Source organism: Drosophila obscura, unplaced genomic scaffold (assembly GCF_018151105.1).
Source record: "Drosophila obscura isolate BZ-5 IFL unplaced genomic scaffold, ASM1815110v1 contig_179, whole genome shotgun sequence".
In the NCBI taxonomy this organism is placed as follows: Eukaryota; Metazoa; Arthropoda; class Insecta; order Diptera; family Drosophilidae; genus Drosophila; species Drosophila obscura.
Window position 1 is genome coordinate 3,728,818 of NW_024542766.1, and position 19,405 is coordinate 3,748,222.

At 47.8% G+C, this 19,405-nt stretch overlaps 2 protein-coding genes across 3 annotated transcripts in view; one reads left to right on the plus strand and one right to left on the minus strand.

Annotated features, from left to right (window-relative positions):
* LOC111074210 (neural cell adhesion molecule 1) overlaps positions 1–19,405 on the plus strand; it is an 85,198-nt gene that overhangs the window by 48,015 nt on the left and 17,778 nt on the right. The window contains 6 exon segments of the mRNA XM_041592333.1: positions 1,058–1,151; positions 1,311–1,424; positions 1,962–2,165; positions 3,616–3,761; positions 6,526–6,670; positions 18,682–18,812. Coding sequence (XP_041448267.1) covers positions 1,058–1,151; positions 1,311–1,424; positions 1,962–2,165; positions 3,616–3,761; positions 6,526–6,670; positions 18,682–18,812 — 834 coding nt within the window.
* Positions 9,669–16,179, minus strand: LOC111074209 (protein strawberry notch homolog 1). Of its 2 annotated transcripts, XM_041592332.1 has the most exons (4): positions 15,721–16,179; positions 11,708–15,684; positions 10,471–11,647; positions 9,669–10,408 (listed from the first exon to the last, which is right to left on the minus strand). In XM_041592332.1, exons 1-4 carry the CDS (start codon positions 16,077–16,079, stop codon positions 9,805–9,807), a joined length of 6,117 nt encoding a protein of 2,038 aa, XP_041448266.1. In that variant the 5' UTR covers positions 16,080–16,179; the 3' UTR covers positions 9,669–9,804. The 2 variants fall into 2 exon arrangements, with proteins under 2 accessions (XP_041448266.1, XP_022222620.2); XM_022366928.2 differs by having other exon boundaries at positions 11,708–16,179.

A 19,405-nucleotide genomic window follows, 5' to 3' on the forward strand; every position in this document is an offset into this window, starting at 1 on the left:
CTTATAAATGAATTTTAATTGCATTTCAATTGCAAGCCAATTAACTTGACGCTATTTTATGTGGCAAGTGGCAAACAAATGAAGTGCAAATAGTGATAAATGTCAGACAAAAAAGGTTTTATGGAATGCAGAAATGAAGTAATATTATGCTCTAATTATGTCTATATTTGTTTGTGATTATTTTCAAAGCGTAAATTGTGTTATAGGTTCAATGAACTTAATGTTTGATTCGGCACTAGATTGATTGTCAGTTATTTTCATGCACAAATGCTACCTGGAAGTGCTTTTCTTTGCACTAAATATAAGCCTGCAATAAATCTAGCAATAGAATAGGAATCTAATTGCTCATAAAACTACAAAGAAATTTTCGTAGATTTTTCCCAAATAAAATTAGAGCACAAATTCTCTTTGCAAAAATCAACATAGATTAAAATATGCAAATTTTTTTGTGGGTCCAGGCTCAGTCAAAGATTTATTCAAAATCCAACTAACTGAATGGCTAAATTTGGCAAGCAGAAAATGTCAACAGAATAAGCAAAAGAATGGAAAAGAAGAAAAGGTTTATTTTGTGGCCCAATTGAATTATTGAACAAGTGGAATGAAAGCCATTTGTGGACAGATAGATAGGCTTTCCAAAAAGCTCTCTCGCTGCGAGACAATGAACTAATAAAAACCACTTTTATTTAGAGAAAAAGTTATATAAATTGTCCAAAAAAAATCAAACGAAAATTCAAGTGTCAGAAGGCAGGTAAAAGCATAGCCAGAGCCTGGTTGTGCTCAGTGCTTGAGTGCCAGACCACACTTGAGGCTTGGTACTGAGAGCTCAAGTGACATGCAATAATTGAAAATTATATGGCCACAGAAACGGCTTTGCCCAGGTTGCAGTAGAGCCTGGCCAGCAGCGGCAGTAGGTGCAGTAGATGTGTGTGTGTGTGTGTGTGTGGGATTTTGTGTGTTGCGGTGGAACTGTGTGTGTGTTGTGCATGCTAATCATGTGTTTCCCCTTTTTGCACCTACACATAATAATTTACAAGTGCTACTCCCTCTCTCTTTACAGGATATCAAGCGTCATGATCAGGGCATTTACCGATGTCGTGTGGATTTTCGCACAAGTCAAACGCAAAGTTTCCGTTTCAATTTGTCAGTAATAAGTAAGTGTTGCCGTTGCCGTTGCCGGTTGCCGGTTGCCCCACCAAAAATGATGGAGTATATTTGGAAGCATATGCCTCTCTCTATCTCTCTCTCTGCCCTCCTCTCTTCTGTCTTTACACATTTCTCATATGTGTGTGTGTGTTTGTTTGTTTTTGTAGTACTTCCGGAGCAGCCAATCATCTTGGATCGTTGGGGCCGACAGCTGAATGGCTCTCAATTGGGGCCAAAGCAGGAGGGCGATGATATCGTTATCACTTGTCGTGTGGTGGGCGGTAAGTTGATTTTGACTACAAAAGAAGAACTTAACCCCAATAGAGCCGCTCATTCCTCACCCCCATCAACCCCAACCCCAAGCCCAAAATGTGTAGAAAAACACACATAAACCCCAAAAGCCGTAACCCTCTTCTACACACACACACAGACACACAAACACAGATGCATATATCGTATGGCTATATCCGTATGCTCGGCTAGACAATTTCCTGTTAATTTCCTTAAAAGCTTTGACCGACAAGAGGACTAAAAAGTTTTTTGGGCACTGAAGGAAAATTCTCCTACTGCCTGCCTGCCTGCTGCTGCTGCAAATGAAAATATCACAAAGTCGGTTTTGCTTTTCTTTTGCTTTTCCTTTCCTCTCCTATCGTTCCGTTTCGACTTTGGCAGTTCAGTCGTCGGTGCCGCTGCCGCTGCTGCTGCTTGTCGTGGTTTTTTTTTTTTTTTATTTCGCCAAGCTTGACTTTTTAATTTGCACCATTTTTCGTTTTTACTACGAACGAATTTCACTAACTCTTTTCTCGTGTGTCTTATAGGTCGACCCCAACCGCAGGTCCGTTGGCTCGTAAATGGACTGCTTGTCGACAATCAAAACGAGCACAATTCCGGCGATGTTATCGAGAACCGTCTGTTGTGGCCATCGGTGCAGCGAAACGATTTGAATTCCGTATTCACATGTCAGGCACTGAATACGCAATTAGATAAGCCCAAGGAGAAGAGCTTCATACTGGATATGCACTGTAAGTACGAGCACAATACAGGCAGCTTGTAGTTTGTACACACATATATTTGTATAAAACATTTCTTCAAGCTGAACTCTCTCTCTTATAAAGTGTGGGAGTGGGTGAAAGAGCAGCAAGGTTGGGTACTAAATGGGATTGAAACCTCTATGGCTAGTGTTTTATTTAAGATTTAGTGGAGCTTAAAGTAGAGCTGCTTGAAGAAAAGAAATATGTCCCCAATCTACACTGAGTGACAGAGTAAATGACAGAGTAAAAAAAAAAAATAATCATATATAAATTAAATATTTAATTTTTAAATATAAACATAGGGAAATTCTATTTAGAATTCGCTTTGATATAAATATAAATATATTAAAAATTCTTTTTAATTGGAATCCATATTTAATCTAAATATAAAACAGATTAAAATAAATATAAAAAAATAACTAAATAGGAAATATAATTAATTTAAATATGAAAAAAATTAATTTAAATTTAAAATGTTTTAAATAGAAAATATAAAACACATTCAAGTTAATATACAAAATAACCAAATAGGAAATATAATTAATTTAAATAATTTAATAATTTAAAAAAAGTAATAAATTAAATAATTTAAATAAAATGTTTAATATAATTTAAATAATTTAAATAAAATGTTTAATTTAAATTAAAGATGTTTCAAAGTTAATATAAAAAAATAACTAAATAGGAAATATATTTAATTGCAATATGAAAATGTTAAATTAAATTTGTTTTAAATAGAAAATATATATGCAAAAAAAAAATTTGCATATTAATATGAAATTTCCACTCTGAGAGAAATTCTATTGGTATACATTTTTGTAAGTTCTAAGTGTAATTATTCGCGGCTCAGGGCTGTTTTATTTTCTCTGAGTGCACCACTCCACTTTCCATAAGGTTAAATGCCAAGTTTTAGTAACATTATGAGAGAGAGCCCCCATTAAATAATTATATGCCCAGAAGGGGGAGAACACACAGCCTACAGTCAGCAGCCCTCAGCCCACAGTTGTCGATGGGTTGGATGGGGGGGCGTCAACATAAATGTCAGGTCGTGTTCTTAGAGCAGGCCTCGTGGCAAGTAGCAAAGTATCAACGAGCTGTAGACACGGAAACACGGCAGAGGCGCAGGTAAAGGCAAAGGAAGGGCCCGGACAAAGTCATAATCCAGGGAACCAGCTAGCAGCTAGCAGCAAGCAGCAACAGCCCATCCAGGAAGTGCAACACTCGAGAGCTGTCGAGACGTAATAGACACAAATTGTTGTTGATACGAAAGGAGTACTCCCCTACCGATTGTAGCGAAAGGATAGGGAAGGACACACCGGCACTGCAATTATGGGGCCATGAAATATGATGGCAAACAGAACTTTAATTACAATTGCAATGTAATTCAATTGAATGTCCTTGCCCATCATAATGTTCTGTTTCTCTCTATTTTGCCTTGCAGTAAAACCGTTGGTGGTGCGAATCCTGGAGCCACCCAGCTCAATGATTGCCGATCGTCGCTATGAAGTTGCCTGCGAATCATCGGGCTCTCGACCGAATGCCATCATAACGTGGTACAAGGGAAAACGGCAATTACGACGCACAAAGGTGAGTGTGGGCGGAAAGCAGAGCAGAGGAGGACTGGGGAGTGTAGTCCTGTCTGTGTGTGTGTCTGTGTGTGTGTGGGCGCCTGGAGTGACCGCAATTGACGCAGCTAGTTGGCTCCACTCTCTCACTCGTCTGCTGCTGCTGCTGCTGTTGGTGCTGCTGCTGTTGACTGACTCACGTTCAAGCTCGATAACTTATTGTGTTTGCACAGTCATGCCAAAACAAACGTGGCCCGTAACTCTTAGCACACACACACACCCTTTACCACCCAACCAACCAACCAACCTACCATCAGAGACATCCACAGACAAAGACAGAGGCAGAGACAGTGATTGGTGTGGGTCGGGAGGGGCGGGCTGGGCTGGGCGATGGGCGATGTACTGCAGCCCCACCCACTTGTTGTTGTCCCTGGGCGTGGTTCACACTCATCGTTCGTCCTGCGGGCGGATACCACCTCCGCAACTTGGTTAGAATAAACAGCAGATAATGTGATATAAACTCCACACTACACAAACGATTCCATGCCACTCCACTCCACTCCACACACCACACACTGCTTTTGCTTTGGCTTTGGCTTTTACTCTATTTCTTTTCTGGGTGTGTATACACTCTTTGCGGCGGGTATAAGGGTTCTATTGAGCCAAGCAAGCAATTTAATTGGTGATAAGAATTATTAGAGGAGTGAATAAAGCCAATGTGCTGCTGTTTTAGGTGCCAACAGGTGCAGCAGGCTTAAAGCTTTGTGGCTTAGATTATTATTTCTGCTGTACAAATTATTCCTTAACGGAAAAATAAATATAGGAGCCCCGAAAACTCTTTTGTAACTAATCACAGCCTACAAATTCCGGCCTAAAATGATTTTATTTGATTTATTTAGCTACTTAATCCACATCCTTCCCTTACCACCGCTAACCATTTAGTTCATGGATAATATCCAAGTGTATCTCCAATTTCGACACTACCAAAATTCTCTCCCTCCTCTCCTTTCTTTTGTTGTTTCCTATTTTTGTTTTTCTCTCTCTCTCTCCCTCTCTATTTTTTTTGTGTTTTTTTTTTTTTGCTCTCTTCAACTTTGGACAAATTTATGGGAGTTTTGGCGCAATTTTGTTGCAATTCATTTTTGTGTGTGTCGGGCGGGACCTCTCGAGTGCTCGTGTCAGAGTCCTGGTTAGGTCCTAGTCCGTTGTTTATGTCCATGTCTATCCTAGCCTTATATGCATACACACGCTGATTGCTTTGCCGTTTGGGTGCTGGCCAGGGTCTGGCTTTGGCTCTGGCTCTGGGCTTGGTCTTCCGCATGGTGGCCTGGGCCCAATGTTTTTAAAGACCGGAAATGTTTTTCACTAGTTTTCATGTAGCATAAAGTTGCCGTAATGCGGCAAAGACCACCCCCAATCCCGCTGCCACACGTCGGCGACGGGCAGCCATCGCCATCCCCCCGCCACCCACACACGTCGGATGGATCCTACCGGCAGCCATCGCCATCCCACATGTTTTACATGACTTTTCGTACCCTACTTTAGGTTTTCTAATATATGTTTGTGTCTGTCTGTCTATCTGTCCTGTGCCTGCCTGTGTCTGTGTCTGTGTCTGCCTGTGGGGGTGGCCTGAGGGACTCGGGACAAGGGGTTGGTGGGGCGGCTGTTTGGGTGTGGGTGGTTGCAAAAGCATTAATCAAAGCCCTGCAGACGGTCTAATTGAGAAGTTTAGCCTACAAATTGAAAGCATTTCGTGTATGTGGTCTATAGAAATGTAAATGTTAGACGGAGAATTTTTCAGTAACAGTTTTGGGAGCATGAACGAAGAGACGAGACCGAGAGCCAGAGCCCTTGTGAAGTCAAGGATTGTGTTTGGCAGGACTCTCGCTTCAGCTCTGGCCTGTGGCTTGATGTGTCAACAGAGCTCATAATTGGTTAGAGATAGAGTCAAAGAGATAGAGCTCACAATAATTAGGCTACAAAATGCAGGATTTCGAAATAAATCCAGAAATGGAGAATTAAAGTTGCACACTTTTCAGAAAGTTGCTTGAATTTTAGACAGATTTATAACAAAACTTGCAATCAATCGAATGTGTGTGTGGGGAGCACAAGGATTTATATGCCCGCTAACTGCTGACACTTTAGCACCAGCCACAAAAAACACACACAGGAGAAATCCGCAGGCCAAACATTCACAGCATATTCCATTGCAGAAAGGAAAGCAAGGACAACAACTACACAGGAGAGAGAGGGAGAGTGAGATACAGAGAGCGTTAGAGACTGGCAGAGAGTGAGAAACGGCTCAACTAATTATGTGACGCCTTTTGTTGCCGCTGTCCTTCTTTGCCATTAAATTTATAATGCCCCAAACATACACACAGACTGCCACACACTCTCCACACAGGGACACCCACCCACACGTGGCCCATAAAACCCGGAAAGCAGACACACACACACATACCAATAAATTTTAAATTGCAAACATAAAATATTTCAACAAATTTGCAACAAAAACAGCAACAGCAACAGCAAACAACAAAAAAAAGGCACCAAAGCAAAACCCCCCCCAAATGAAATGAAAACTTTGCCTCGAGGCGCAGAGTTTTTGGCTTCGTCTTCGTCTACCAGTCTCCCAGTCTCCCAGTCTCCCAGTCTGGTCTGGGTTTGGGGTGGTAAAAACTTAATTAATGCAAAAACATTTTCTTATATATTTTCTTTTCTCTTTTTCTTCCATTTTTTTTTCTCTTCTCTTCTCTGTGTTCTGTTTTTTTTTTTTGTCTGAACAGGACGACATATCAAAGAACTCGACACGCTCAGAGCTGAGCTTTGTGCCGACCACAGACGATGATGGCAAATCGATAACATGCCGTGCGGAAAATCCGAATGTGAATGGCCTGTATTTGGAGACCATGTGGAAATTGAATGTCGTTTGTAAGTATTACAAATTGTGTTTAAGACTCTAAAGAAGAATAAGGAAAAGGAGGAAGGAAGGTGGCGGCAGGGGCAGGGACAGGGGCAGGGGCCCAAGGAAAACTCTTCTGGGTAAAGAGAATACGAAAACGAAGGCATTGCCGACAGCTACCAAAAAGGTAGACAGGACCGCCAGGACCACGACCAGGCTAAAATTTATTACGTCGGCGATGTCGCCCATTGCCAGCGTTTGCCGTTGAAAGCCTTTAAAATGCAAATAAATCAAAGACAAATGACAAATTGTGAATAATTTGCCAAAGGGCCGTCCCAGCCCCACAAGAACACACGTGCTGGTGGGGTGGGTGGTTGAATGAGAGCGTTGAGGGACAGCACAAATGAAATATGTGGGCTAACAAAATGTATGGCAGTCGCTTAAATTAAATGAAGGACTTTTGCTGCTGCTGCGGCACCAATAAAAATAAATATCCAAATAAAAAATAACTGGCCCAAAAGAGGAGCTGCGTCAGTTCAGGAGGGGGGGGCTACACGCTGCGCAGTAAAAATTAAAGGAAATCTCTCGATAATTACATCTACCAGAGAGAGAGGCTTAAGCCACACCGTGGGAACCCAAGCCCAAGCCCAAGCCCAAAAATATTACCGGAAAATCGCTGGGCTTGGGGCAGGCACACTGCGGACATCGTAAAGTACTACCTACCTACCTACCTACCTACCCTCAAAGGAAGGGCAGAGAGAGAGCGAAAGATATCGCAGCGTACGATGTACGAATGCGTTACGTATACGCCGGGGTGTTTCCGGTTGGCATTTCTTTACTTTTCGTTTGTTAAAAATATGAAATTTTTGGTGTATATTTTCGGTGCTTCAATCACAGAGCAGAGTCGGGCCACGCCTACTCCTTAAGCAGAAATTACTGTTTTGCGCTAAAGAGAATATATATATATATATGTACACACTCGTATGTGTGTGTCTGTATACCTATATATAACGTGTTATGATTATATATATTTGTTTATGCGCCACACACATACTTTCTGGCCTCATATTTTATATTTTAGAATATTAGTTTTTATTTGTTTGTTGTTTTTTTTTCGTTGCGGCGCTGCCGTTAAGGCGATTGCCTCGCTGCTGCTGCTCCTGCTGCTGGCGTCTCGGGGCAAATAAACTTTATGATCGGCACGTAGTACCGTACCACAGCAACAACAAATTCCCATATAAGTATGTACATATACATATGTATATGTATGTATGACTACGAGTATGTTGAGGCCTGTCCTGGCAGACACTTGACTTGACTGGCAGAATGGGATGGGTGGGGTTGTTGGCGTTTTGGGTACAATTTCCAAGAAAACGAACATATTTTATAATTTAATCGCGTGGCAGGTCGTGTAGAGCCGAAATTCAGCGAGTAGCTATGGGGGGTTGGGAGCAGAAGATATGGGAAACAAATCTACGACACCTTGAAATAAAGGGGAGAGAAATACTTAAAAGGGGGGGAAATGTTTAAAAATATTTTGTAATTATTTTATTTTAAAATGTATCATTCAAGAAAGGTTTTTTCTATAAATGGAAAAGTTTTTAGACCTAAGTTTCCATTAGAAATGACAATGACCTTTTAAAGCTCGATAAATGTGACCAAAATTCGTTTATTTATTGCCGAAACTACCATGAAATGCGAGTACCTGCTGGTCTATAAACTTCTATAATTATTGCAACAAATTTCTACCTTTTTTGTATGCAAAAATGCACGTCGGAAATATAAACCTTTGGACTTTAGGCATATGCGCATCAATATACAGCTTCCCCATTAGCTTTTCCACCCACCAAATATAACTGATAGATCGATCATCTTTGGCTTGTAGTTAAGAATAATCAACAATAGCTGCTCACTGATTTATTCCTCTCTCTCTCTCGTCTGATATATCCATTTAGATTGTATAATCTTTACATTCCCCCCAAAAAATGTTGGCCATCATTTCTGGGAGGCCATTCGTTGTTGCTACCCCAAAAATGTCATATGGGGTTTATTTTCTGCAGTTGACTTTAATTGAAACGAATAAACGAATGGCTGGCTGGTGCTGCAACATGTGATATCTGCATCACGCGTGAGTTATTATGCCACCAAAAATAACAACAACAACGTTCTGTTCCGTTCTGTTCCGCTTCGTTCTGGCTCCTTAGGCACGACATTTGCCAAGGCCATTTGGCCAAATACTTTATGCTACATGCTCCATATGTACATACATATATGTTTGTGTAGGATATTGCGTACTTGTAATCGCACTCCTATTTCTGCAGTAGAAGCTGCTCTTGCTGTCCCCTCATTTTCCACTGTGACTCCCCCACACATGCCTTGCTGCTCATTGCTACTCTGACTCCTACTCTTGGCCCTCATTTCTGCTACGATTCCTACTGCTTCTGCTAGTCCCCTCCCCCCACAGCTGCCATTGTATAATGTTGTTTATATCTGCTGTGTGGGTGTGCGTTTTAAAATTTATAATGTTACCCAGCGAACGAGGCACAAGGAGTGTCGTGCATGGGGGGACCTTCGCTCTTCTTGGTTGGTCTCCTGGCAAATGGAAACAAGACAAAAAACATGCAATGCAATCACAGACGCTGTAGAGATTCCCATGCCCACGAGTGTACGAGACCCTCCGCCATATATATGACACATTCTTAGGGAGCGCCAGGACCCAGACACACACACACACAGGCACACACACGCTCGCAGCCTGTAAAGTGTCCTTTGTTGCCGTTGTTTATGGCTGCTGTTGCTGTTGCTGCGCGTGCCTGGCATTTCCAAAAAGCGAAAGCTAGCCCGATATATTTATTCCCGCACCACTGAATGCCACAACTTGAGTTGATATTTTTAGAGTGGGGCCAACAGCAGCCCACAGAATGGCCAATAGACAATAGACAATGCTGGAAGGGGACTGCACTGCTACGCTGCTCCATTCGAAGGGTGGCTAAGTGTGTGCACAAAGGGAAGTCTGGCGAGAGGAACCTTGTGGCAGAGACTGCCCCAGAGACTGCCTGGTGAATGGTGTGCTTTATTTCACTGCAAAAATATCAAAGCCAAAGTGGCATACAATAACAGAGATCTATGGCGACCGTCATGGCACCGGCCCCTTCCCCATTTTCTAGGTGCTCGAAACTTTTGAATCCGCTGACAAATCCTCGACCAGCTCGTTGTAGACACTCGCCGGCACCACGGTGCCCACAATCTTCTTGTTGACATCCGTCTTGACGCGTATGATCTGTATCTTGCGGCCATTCCGCTCAATGATCTTCTCGATGCGACCCCAAATGGGCAGCATCAGGCCCGAGAGCACGTGGTAGCTGCGCACGCGCAGCCCCACCTCGCAGCTGTTGGCATTGGGGCAGGGCCGGCTCCAGAACACATGCGAGCACTTGTTCAGGCAGACATCGTACTGGTGCTGCCAGTAGGGTTGCGCCTCCTCCGGCGGCACCTTCACATAGCGCAGCGAAATGTTGTTCAGCTGCTCGGTCTTCACCTGGGGTCCGGTATTGGGCCGGTACAGCTGCAGATGGACGGCAGTCTCTGCACTGCTGCAGGAGGAGGAGGAGGAGGAGCAGGAGGAGGAGGACTCTTTGCGTGCTGTGGATCCGGGCACCGGGTCGTTGCATTGCCCATTGAGGCACAGCACGGCGATGTTTTTGTTGCGTCGCTTCTGCTTCAGGATGTAGAAACCCTCGTGCGAGTCCTTGGCCTCCCGGCGGTATCTGCAAAGAGAGAATCAGTTTTTGCAGGTTCCAGGTGTGACTTAAGGACTTGTGGTGCCTACTTGGCCAGCGCCTGCTCGAAGGCCATGCCACGCTCCACCATCACCGTGTGCAGCTCTGTGGCCGCTGTGCCCGTGGTGTGTTGCCTCGTGAATCGCATGAGCTTCACGGACGTCACATACGCCCCATGGGCGTCCAGATCGAGTATGCCCAGATCGAAGCGACCCGTGCGCTTCATTTGGGCGATCAGCGCGTACATGTTGCCCAGAAAGAACTTGAAGATGGCGTTCTGCACCTCCACGCGGCAGCCGAGTATGCGATTGAGGAACTTTGTGATGTTGTTGCTGTCCTTCTCGACGGTGAACATCTTGCGGTTGTTCTCCTGCCGCATGCTGAGCAGCCCCACGCCGGCCAGCGCCGTGGCACAGTCCTCATGGAAGTTGCCCCCGTAGTCGTCCGGAATGTGCTTCACTGTCAGCATCCGCTCGCCGGCCATCTGCTGCATCACATGCTCCAGCGTGTTGCGGCCAATGCTGTTGTCGATGTTGAACTGCGATAGATCCCGGGCATCGGTGGCCCGTCGATCGCCCTGTGTGAGGGCGCCCAGGCTCTCCAGCCGCTTGGCCACTGTCGACGCGAAGCGTCGCTCCCCCGCCAGATTCGTGATGACGAACACATACTCGGGCGAGTTGATCTGATTGGAGCGATGGGTGCGTCCGAACTGCTGTATGGCCCGATCGGCGCTCCACGGCAGCTCCAGGGTGATGTGCAGGCGCCGTCGCTGGTTCAGCACCCGCTTGTCGCTCTGCAGCGAGATGCCACTGGAGGCGGCCTCCGAGATGATGGCCACGTACTTCTCGCCCTCCATGAAGCGCTGCTTCTCGCGGTAGTTGACCAGATCCATGCACGTGTCCGCCTCGACGCGCGACTCGTAGCGATAGGCATTGCGGCCCAGGCAGACGACACGGCCCCGTCGGCCCGTCATCTCGGCCACTTTGCTGGTGCCGCCCAGCTTGGCGATCAGCTTGTCCAGCGTATTGGGCGGCAGCTGGCGGCCCAGCTCCTCCACGCGCTCCAGCAGCTTCTCCTTGATGAGGATGCAGCGTGTGACATCGTCTTCGGTGATTTTCGGCGGCTGGGGCACGCTCGGATCGCGCTCGGTGCCCGGTGACTGCCGGGCGGCCAGCATATTCTCGTACAAGTGCTGCAGGATGCGATCCTGCATGGTCAACCGTTCCACTAGAGAGGGACAGATGAGAGATAAAGCAGATACAGCCGCGGAAGAGACTTAAAGCTTACCCCTGTCCGTCTTTGGTGGCCGGCCACGTCGCTTGCGGCCTTGGCCCTTCAGCGACCCCTCCTCGGGCAGCGCGGGCCAGCCCTCTGGCAGGCTGTCCATGTCGCTGTCATCGGAGCCAACATCCACATCGTCCATCCAGTCGATATGCGAGGGCCGCGGCTTCTTGGCACGCGGCGGCTGGTTGCGCGTCTCGGGCACAAACTCGCCCGTGCTGAGCAGCTCGATGAAGGCCTCGCGCCGCGGCGCCGGAAAGTGTTTCTCCACAAACGACTGCAGTATCATCTTGGAGGTGGACACAAAGGCCGTCAGCCGGCCGCTATGCCGCTCCAGATGCTCGAGCGTGCGCGACTCGCCCGTCGACTGCAGGCCAATGACGACAGACTTGCCGTGCCGCATCGCATGGCGGGTCATCTTGACGACCGTGTTGACCTTGGAGGCGATGCACAGGTTGCGGAAGAAGCGCTGATGGGCGCACCAGAACTGGCACGTGATGATCTTCTGCAGGCGACTGTCCACGTGCATCAGCTGGCAGGCCTTGGTGAACTTCTTGCCGATGTCCGCCCACAGTTCGGCGGCCTGGTCGTACACCTTCGTGTAGGAGGGCTGCATTTTCACCTCCTGGATGCGAAAGCTCACATCCTGGAAGCTCAGCTGGCGGGCAATGTAGGTGCCCCGGAGCTTCATGTCCATTGCCACCAGCTCCATGGCCCCAATGCCGCGCCTCTCCACCGCATACACAAAGTCCACCAGCTCCTCGTGTGCGGTGCCCGGCCCCCACAGTCCCAGCCGTGTCATGTAGGCCATATTCCGGGGCTCGCTGGCGCCCGTCGCCGACGCGTAAACGACCCGAGCCATCGGCAGCTGCTTCTGCAGCTCCAGCACGGTGGCGCCCGTCTTGGTCGACTTGCCCGCATTGCCCATCGTCAGATTCTTGGCCTTGTGGCACTCATCGAACACGATGACGCCCTCGAAATTGTGGCCCAGCCAGTGGACGAGCTGCCGGAGACGCGTCTGGTACTTGGAGGCGGCCGTCAGCGATTCGCCAATCAGGGCCGTGTACGTGCAGAAGATGACGCCCTTCCGGAAACGGCCATTCTCCTCGGAATCGATGCGGCAGTACTTGAGCTTGTTCAGGGCCACCACCTTGATCTTGGCCCCGATATCCTGCAGATCCCGCTCCGCATCGAACTTGAGGTCATTCGACACGGAGATCCACAGCGCACGCTTGCGACCCTTCAGATAGTTGTTGTAGATGGTGCCGGCGATGGCCCGGCCCTTGCCAACGCCGGCGCCATCGCCCAGCAGGAAGCCGGCACGCTCGCCGCTCGGCAGAATGCGCTCGTGCGCCTGGCACGCATAGATGACCGCCTCCAGCTGCAGGGCACTCAGGCAGCCCGACACCTGAAAGTGTGCGGGCAGCGACAGGTCGTAGGTGATGTCCGGCAGCTCCACCGACGACAGGGTGGCCGTCTCGACGACGGCATCCGGATGGGCCATGCCCTGCTTGAGCTTGGTGGGCCAGTACTCGGCAAAGGTCTCCGCCACGCCAATCTCCTCGTAGTCCACCTCCTCGTCCTCGACGGCCTGATCGGGCCCCAGAGCGGCGCGAGAGCCGATGCCGATGCCGCCGCCGGGCCCGTTGACGGGGCCATGGAGCGTCGTATACGAGTTGGGTGTCTGCAGGATCTGCTGCATTTCCTTGCCCGTGATGGGCTCCAGCTGCGGCAGTCCGCCGCTGAATCGATTGGCTGCCGCTCGACCAGCCACCGCATTCGGCGGCAGCCTTGTCACCTGTGTGATCAAGCCATCGGGTCCCGTCATAAACGAGACGGGTATGTCCGCGCCATGGTCGTCCTTTATGTAGGTCATCATCGGTCCGCTGAAGCCCTGTGCCGCGCCAGGATTACGCTGCACGACCTTGCCGCCCGTCGTGGCCAGCTGCTGAGCGGCCTGCTGCTGTTGGATCGTTCTTGGATTGGCTGCCGGTGGGGCTGCTTGAGGGGCCTGTACCTGTGGCATTGAGATTATTGCTCCATTCTCAAGCTCAATTTTGAGGGCAGAGTCGCAGCTTTGAGTGGTGTCTCCAGGGATCACAGCCGGCTTCACGGCTTCAGGCAGTGTCTTCGCTTCTTGAGTCTGTTTTTGGCTGGCAGCGGTCAAGTTTGGGCAAGGATTTGGCATAGCTTTGGCCTGTCCAGCTGGTTTCTTGGCCAAAATGGGCGCTGGCACATTGGGAATCTGATTTTTGGCCACAGATTTTGCCACTGGCATCGAATTGTCTGCGGGTCTCACGCGTGTTATGGGCTTTGGTGCAGCACTATCAGTTTTAAGTTGACTTTGAGCTAATGCCTTGCCGGTTAACTGGTTCTGGTTAACTTTTGGTGTACTCATGCAGCTGTCTGCCGTGTTGTGACTTGCTTTTGGCTTCGTCGGCGCATTGTCTGCTGGTCTCACCCGGGTCACAGGCGGCTTGATGTGTGGCTGTAGAGTTTTGCCATGTTCGCTTGGTTTCTGGGGAGCAGAGTTCACGCTCGGAGCAGGCTTTGGCACAGTTACGGGCTGTGCGGCTGCTTTCATTGGCTTAGTAGGCGCCGCTGTCACAGTATTAACTTGGTTTTTGCACACAGACTTTGTCATTTGAATCGGAATCGGAATCGGATTGTTGTTGTCTGCTGGTCTCACGCGAGTTTTCGGTGGTTTTACGAGGCCCGAGTCGGAGCTCGGACAAGGTTTTGCCAGCTGCTGTTTGCTCGGAGAGGATTTTTGAACGGGTGCAGCATTGACTGCCGGCTGTGCTGGCTGTTCAACGGAAGGCTGCTCCCCAAGCTGCTCTTCCACCCAAGCGCTCCAGTTCTCAGAAGGCTTATACGTAGCTCTGATCTTTACCGCATCTTGCACACGGCTCACAGCCGCCAGTGCCGAGCGACTGTATCGCGGGGGTAAGCCATTTGTATGCTGATTTTCCAGTCCAGTGTCCCAGCTCTGATGGGCATATGAATTGTGTGCTGCAGGGTTTGATGATTGCCCATTATTCTGTTGATTTTGCCAGCTCCGAAAGGGCAAAGGATGCTGCGCAGCGCGGGGCACTTGCTGCAGCTGTGGCACAGTGCCCAGTTGACTATTGAAGCCCGACTGGCAGCTCTGACTGTTCCAAGGACTTTCAAATTGTTGCCCATTGTGCGCAGGATTTTGTGTGACTGTCTGCCAGCTGTGGTGAGTTTGTGGAGCAACTGGTGGTCGCTGGGTATCAATTTCAAAGCCAGAGTTCCAGCTTTGGTAGGCTGTTTCCCGTTGAACAGGCGGCCGCATGGAGTTTTGACGCTGAAAATGATTGCTCGAGTCCCAGCTCTGATAGCCTGCTGGCGGATTGAATGTCTGCGCTTGAACGCCGCAAAAGTTATCAGCGGAGTTCCAGCTCTGACCAGCTGATGCAGCGAATGAATTCGATTGCGTTTGCATGGGCTGATTGAATGCCTGTGTTATCGGCGGGGCTAGGCCCGAATCGGAGGCACATGCAGACATATAGTCCCAGCTCTGATTAAAACTCGGGGCGGCTATCGGCGGCGGCTGCTGCTGCTGCATCGGACTGCCAACACACAGAGAGTCGAGTAGGTCGTGTAATGATTGCTTGTTGTTGGCTGGCAGTGTGTCGCATTGTGTTGGATGATATTGTGCAGCGGGCGGCAGCTCACCTTGGGGCGGCTGCAGCAGTGCAGTGGGCGGCACGAGATTCGCGTCCACAGCCGGCAGTCCCCAGTTGGTGGCTGGCTCATCGAACTCCGCCCACAGTGAGTCGAAAATATCCGCTACTGGCTGCTGCATTGGTGACATGAATTGGGCGCCGTCTTTGATGAATTGCTCCGCAAATTCGACGAATGTTTGCTCGATTGGTGCCGCCATTGGTGCCACGATTGGTGCCGCGATTGGTGCCGCGATTGGTGCCACGATTGGTGCCGCGATTGGTGCCACGATTGGTGCCACGATTGGTGCCGCGATTGGTTCCTTAGGTGGTTCCTTTGGTGGTTCCTTGAGTGGTTCCACAATCGGCACTGCTGGAACTACCCTCTCTGACGCTACAAAATCATCTGGCAACGATTTCGGTTGCATCTCCTGGGCGGTCTGCTCGGCCGTCGCGACTTTCGGCTTCAATTGTGCCTCAACATTGAACGCACGCATTTCGGCACTCAGGGCTGCTGGTCTTTCCGGCACCGGAGGCGGCGGGTCGCCGGGACCCCCGTACATGGAGCACGCATCCTCCTCGGCCATGCGCAGAAAGTCGCGCCTACTGATCGGCGCCGCTGGCTGCGCCTTTTTTGCGCGTCGTTTTCGCTCTCGCTTTCGCTCATTGGGCACCATGACTTTAGGTGACATTTCTCACCGCTTCCCTACAAAAATTATAAACCAGATTTACTTTACTTTGCTTTACAACTCGGAACTGTACGCGCGCTGTACGGCACGGCACGGCACGGCAACGAACACTCACAAAAAAAAACAAATTACAAATTAACCAAAAATTGTGAAATTTTTGTGGCGCTTTGTGTTTTTTTTTTTGTTGCTTTTCATAAAATATTCCGTAGTTATATTTTTTAGCTCCGACTCGGGCGAAAATCAGACCCTGACTGAGGCTCCAATTGGCTTTTTGTGCGGCCTAAACTTTGAGCAATTTCACAGCTTGCTAAGTTTAATTTTCATTAAATAAGTGTGCTCAAAATGTACTAAAAATTACCAAAATTAGTGCTGGGAAAAATGCCCAAAGTGTGCCAGTAAGTGTTGAAAAAGGTTTTCAGCACTGCTCATGGGAAATTGTGCCGTTTGCTTTGAGTTGAGGCGTAAATAATTTAAGTTTTTGGTCAGAATTAATTGGCAAAACTTCAACGAATTAATTATACATATATCCAGAGTTCAGAGTTCACAGACAAAGGAATAAATTATTTATTAAAATGCTGCATAAATTAATTTATGAAGATATGCCGCATTTAAAGAGCAGCCAGCCACTGTTCAATATTTGGCCCGCGGGGGCAGCGCAACTTGCGTTCTGTTGCACATAAATTGTGAGCAGCCATCGATCCAAGTGGCATGGCAGCCGCGTGGGGTGGGGAGCCGCCGCCGCTACAATGGCAATGGCAGCCGTAACGGTAAATGATAATCACAAAAATGGCCGGCAACATGTGTGCGGAAATACGCGACGCGACTTTTCCCAGCGAAAAAGAGTTTTTCCGTGGCGTAGCCCTTCGGGCACTTTGCCTGATTGGCAGACGCCGACGCCCGACGCCCGACCGACGGCAAAGACGACAGAACAGGAGGACCAAGAAGCAGAAGAAGAAGACGGTTTGAAGGAGGACCAAAGGCGAGCGCAAAAGTTTTCCGGGCCATTCTAAAGTTTGGCAGCTGTGTGGAGGGTGGGAGGCGCTGCGAAGGAAGGGGAACTTTTTGGCTTGCGTTGTTGCCTAACTCTTGACTGTCGGCGTTTGGTTTTTGGCCGCCAATAACTCAACAATATTAAGGTTGGCACGTGCGCCGCCCCGACAACGTCCCCGGTTCCTATCCACGGTCCTGTTTCCGTGCCTTTGGCTCTCGGCTGGGGTCTCTGGGTCTGGGGTTCTGGTTTCTGGTCTCCGGTCTACGGGTCTCTGGATCCTTTCTGCTGTTGCTTTCTGTTTGTCGCAAAGTTTGTGGCTCGTTAAGCAAATTCAAACGACTTAAGCGGCAACACATGTTGGCAAACAGCGGTCGAAGCCGAAGCTGAAGCAGCAGCCCCAGCCTCAGCCTCAGCTTCAGTCTTGAGGACCTCAGCGATGCGACAGCGATGGAGGATGGCCTCGTCGCCATAACTCTTGGCTGATGTTGCACTTTGTCCCTGTTATTGCTCCAAATCGCTCATATTTGCAAAAACTATTAAATCAGCCCCATGCCTCGTGACAGTCGCTGGCACTGGCTCTATTTTGATGAGCGCTGACAAGACACTTGTCAAGTTGCAAGATTTATTCGGCAAGTAATTGGGGGTGAAAATAAATACGCCGCAGAGCGAATGAATTTTGAAGAATATTTGCTACGCCATGCCTTTAATTTTCAACACTATAAGGAAATAATAATCTAAAAAATACTTAAATTGGTGTTGGATAATGTTTTACCAGTAGGAATATTCTTCTAAGTCTATTTTCCACAAAAAATAGATAAATATTAGACATTTAGCAGAGAAAATAATAGCCTAAAAAATACCACATTAGTGTTGAACAATGTTAAACCAAAAGGGGTAAGCTTCCAACACTAACAAAAGAGTCTAGATGTAATTAGGGGTGAAAATAAATAATAAATAAAGGAAATAATAATAATAATAAATAAATAATAAAAATGATTAAAGTTGAGATATTTATGGTGCAAATGCAATTAAAAATCTCTTTTAAAAGTTACCAAAGAAAATAATAGCCTAAAAATTACCCCAATTAGTGTTGGATAATGTTTTACCAATATTCTTCTAAGACTATTTGCCACAACAAGTAGATAAATATTAGACATTTATGGCGCCAATTGCAATTGGAAATCTATTTTAAAAGTTACCAAAGAAAATAATAGCCTAAAAAATACCCCAATCAGTGTTGAATAATGTTAAACTATTAGGAATACGTTTCCAACACTAGCAAAATAATAATAATAGAAAATAATCAGATAATTATGGCAATGGCAATTGGAAATCTATTTTAAAAGTTACCAAAGAAAATAATAACCTTAAAAATGCCCCAATCAGTGTTGAATAATTATAAACCAATAGGAGTACGCTTCCAACACTAGCAAATAATCAGCTAGTTATGGCAATTGGAAATCTATTTTAAAAGTTGCAGAGATAATTTAAAGAGCTTTTAAGTTTATACGCATTTACCACATTGATTTCCTTTGGCCAAGAAATTGTCAATTAAAAGTTAATTCATCTCTTTTGTCTCTCTCTCTCTCTCTCTCTGCGTGCCTCTCTTTGCAGATCCACCTTTGGTCACACTACGCCTGGGCTCCACATTGACGCCGGATGATATCAAGGAAGGCGACGATGTTTACTTCGAGTGTCACGTACAATCGAATCCTCAATGGCGGAAACTGCTGTGGTTGCATAATGTAGGTTGAATCAACTCTCAGCCTCGCCTCCCCCTCGACAAGTACGGGCCACCAAAACCAGCAGCTGGGAAGCTGCGAACCAATCCAAAGTCAACCCAGGCTCTTGTGCCTGCTGACTGCTGCCTGCTGCCTGGTCCCTGGTACTCGTTTCTCGTTCTGGTTGGCCCCGGCCCCGGCCCCGGCTGTCTGCTCTGCTGGCTTCTTCCATTCATTTTCTGTTTAAGTGTCAATAACATGGCAAGTTGCGTATGCGGCGTATGAGGCGGCGGCCGCTCGGGGAGTCGCCACCGTCGATTTCATGATGCATTGAGCCGCCGTCTCATCGGTAGCTGCTGCTACTGCTGCTGCTGCATTTGCTCATTTCAATTCACGCCAGATCCACTGGGGGCAGGGTCATGTGTGTGCTTTGTGGGACTGGGTCTGGGACTCGTCGCACTGAAAAGAGTGAACTGCATGTGAGTGGGAGTAGGAGTGGGAGTGGGTTCCGTCCGTGGTTCCATTTTGGGTGGAAATAGTTTTGGGATTTGTGGCATTGATTTTGCCGTCGCTCAACTGCAGTCCCGCAATCGCTTGGCAATCACTCAGATCCCAAC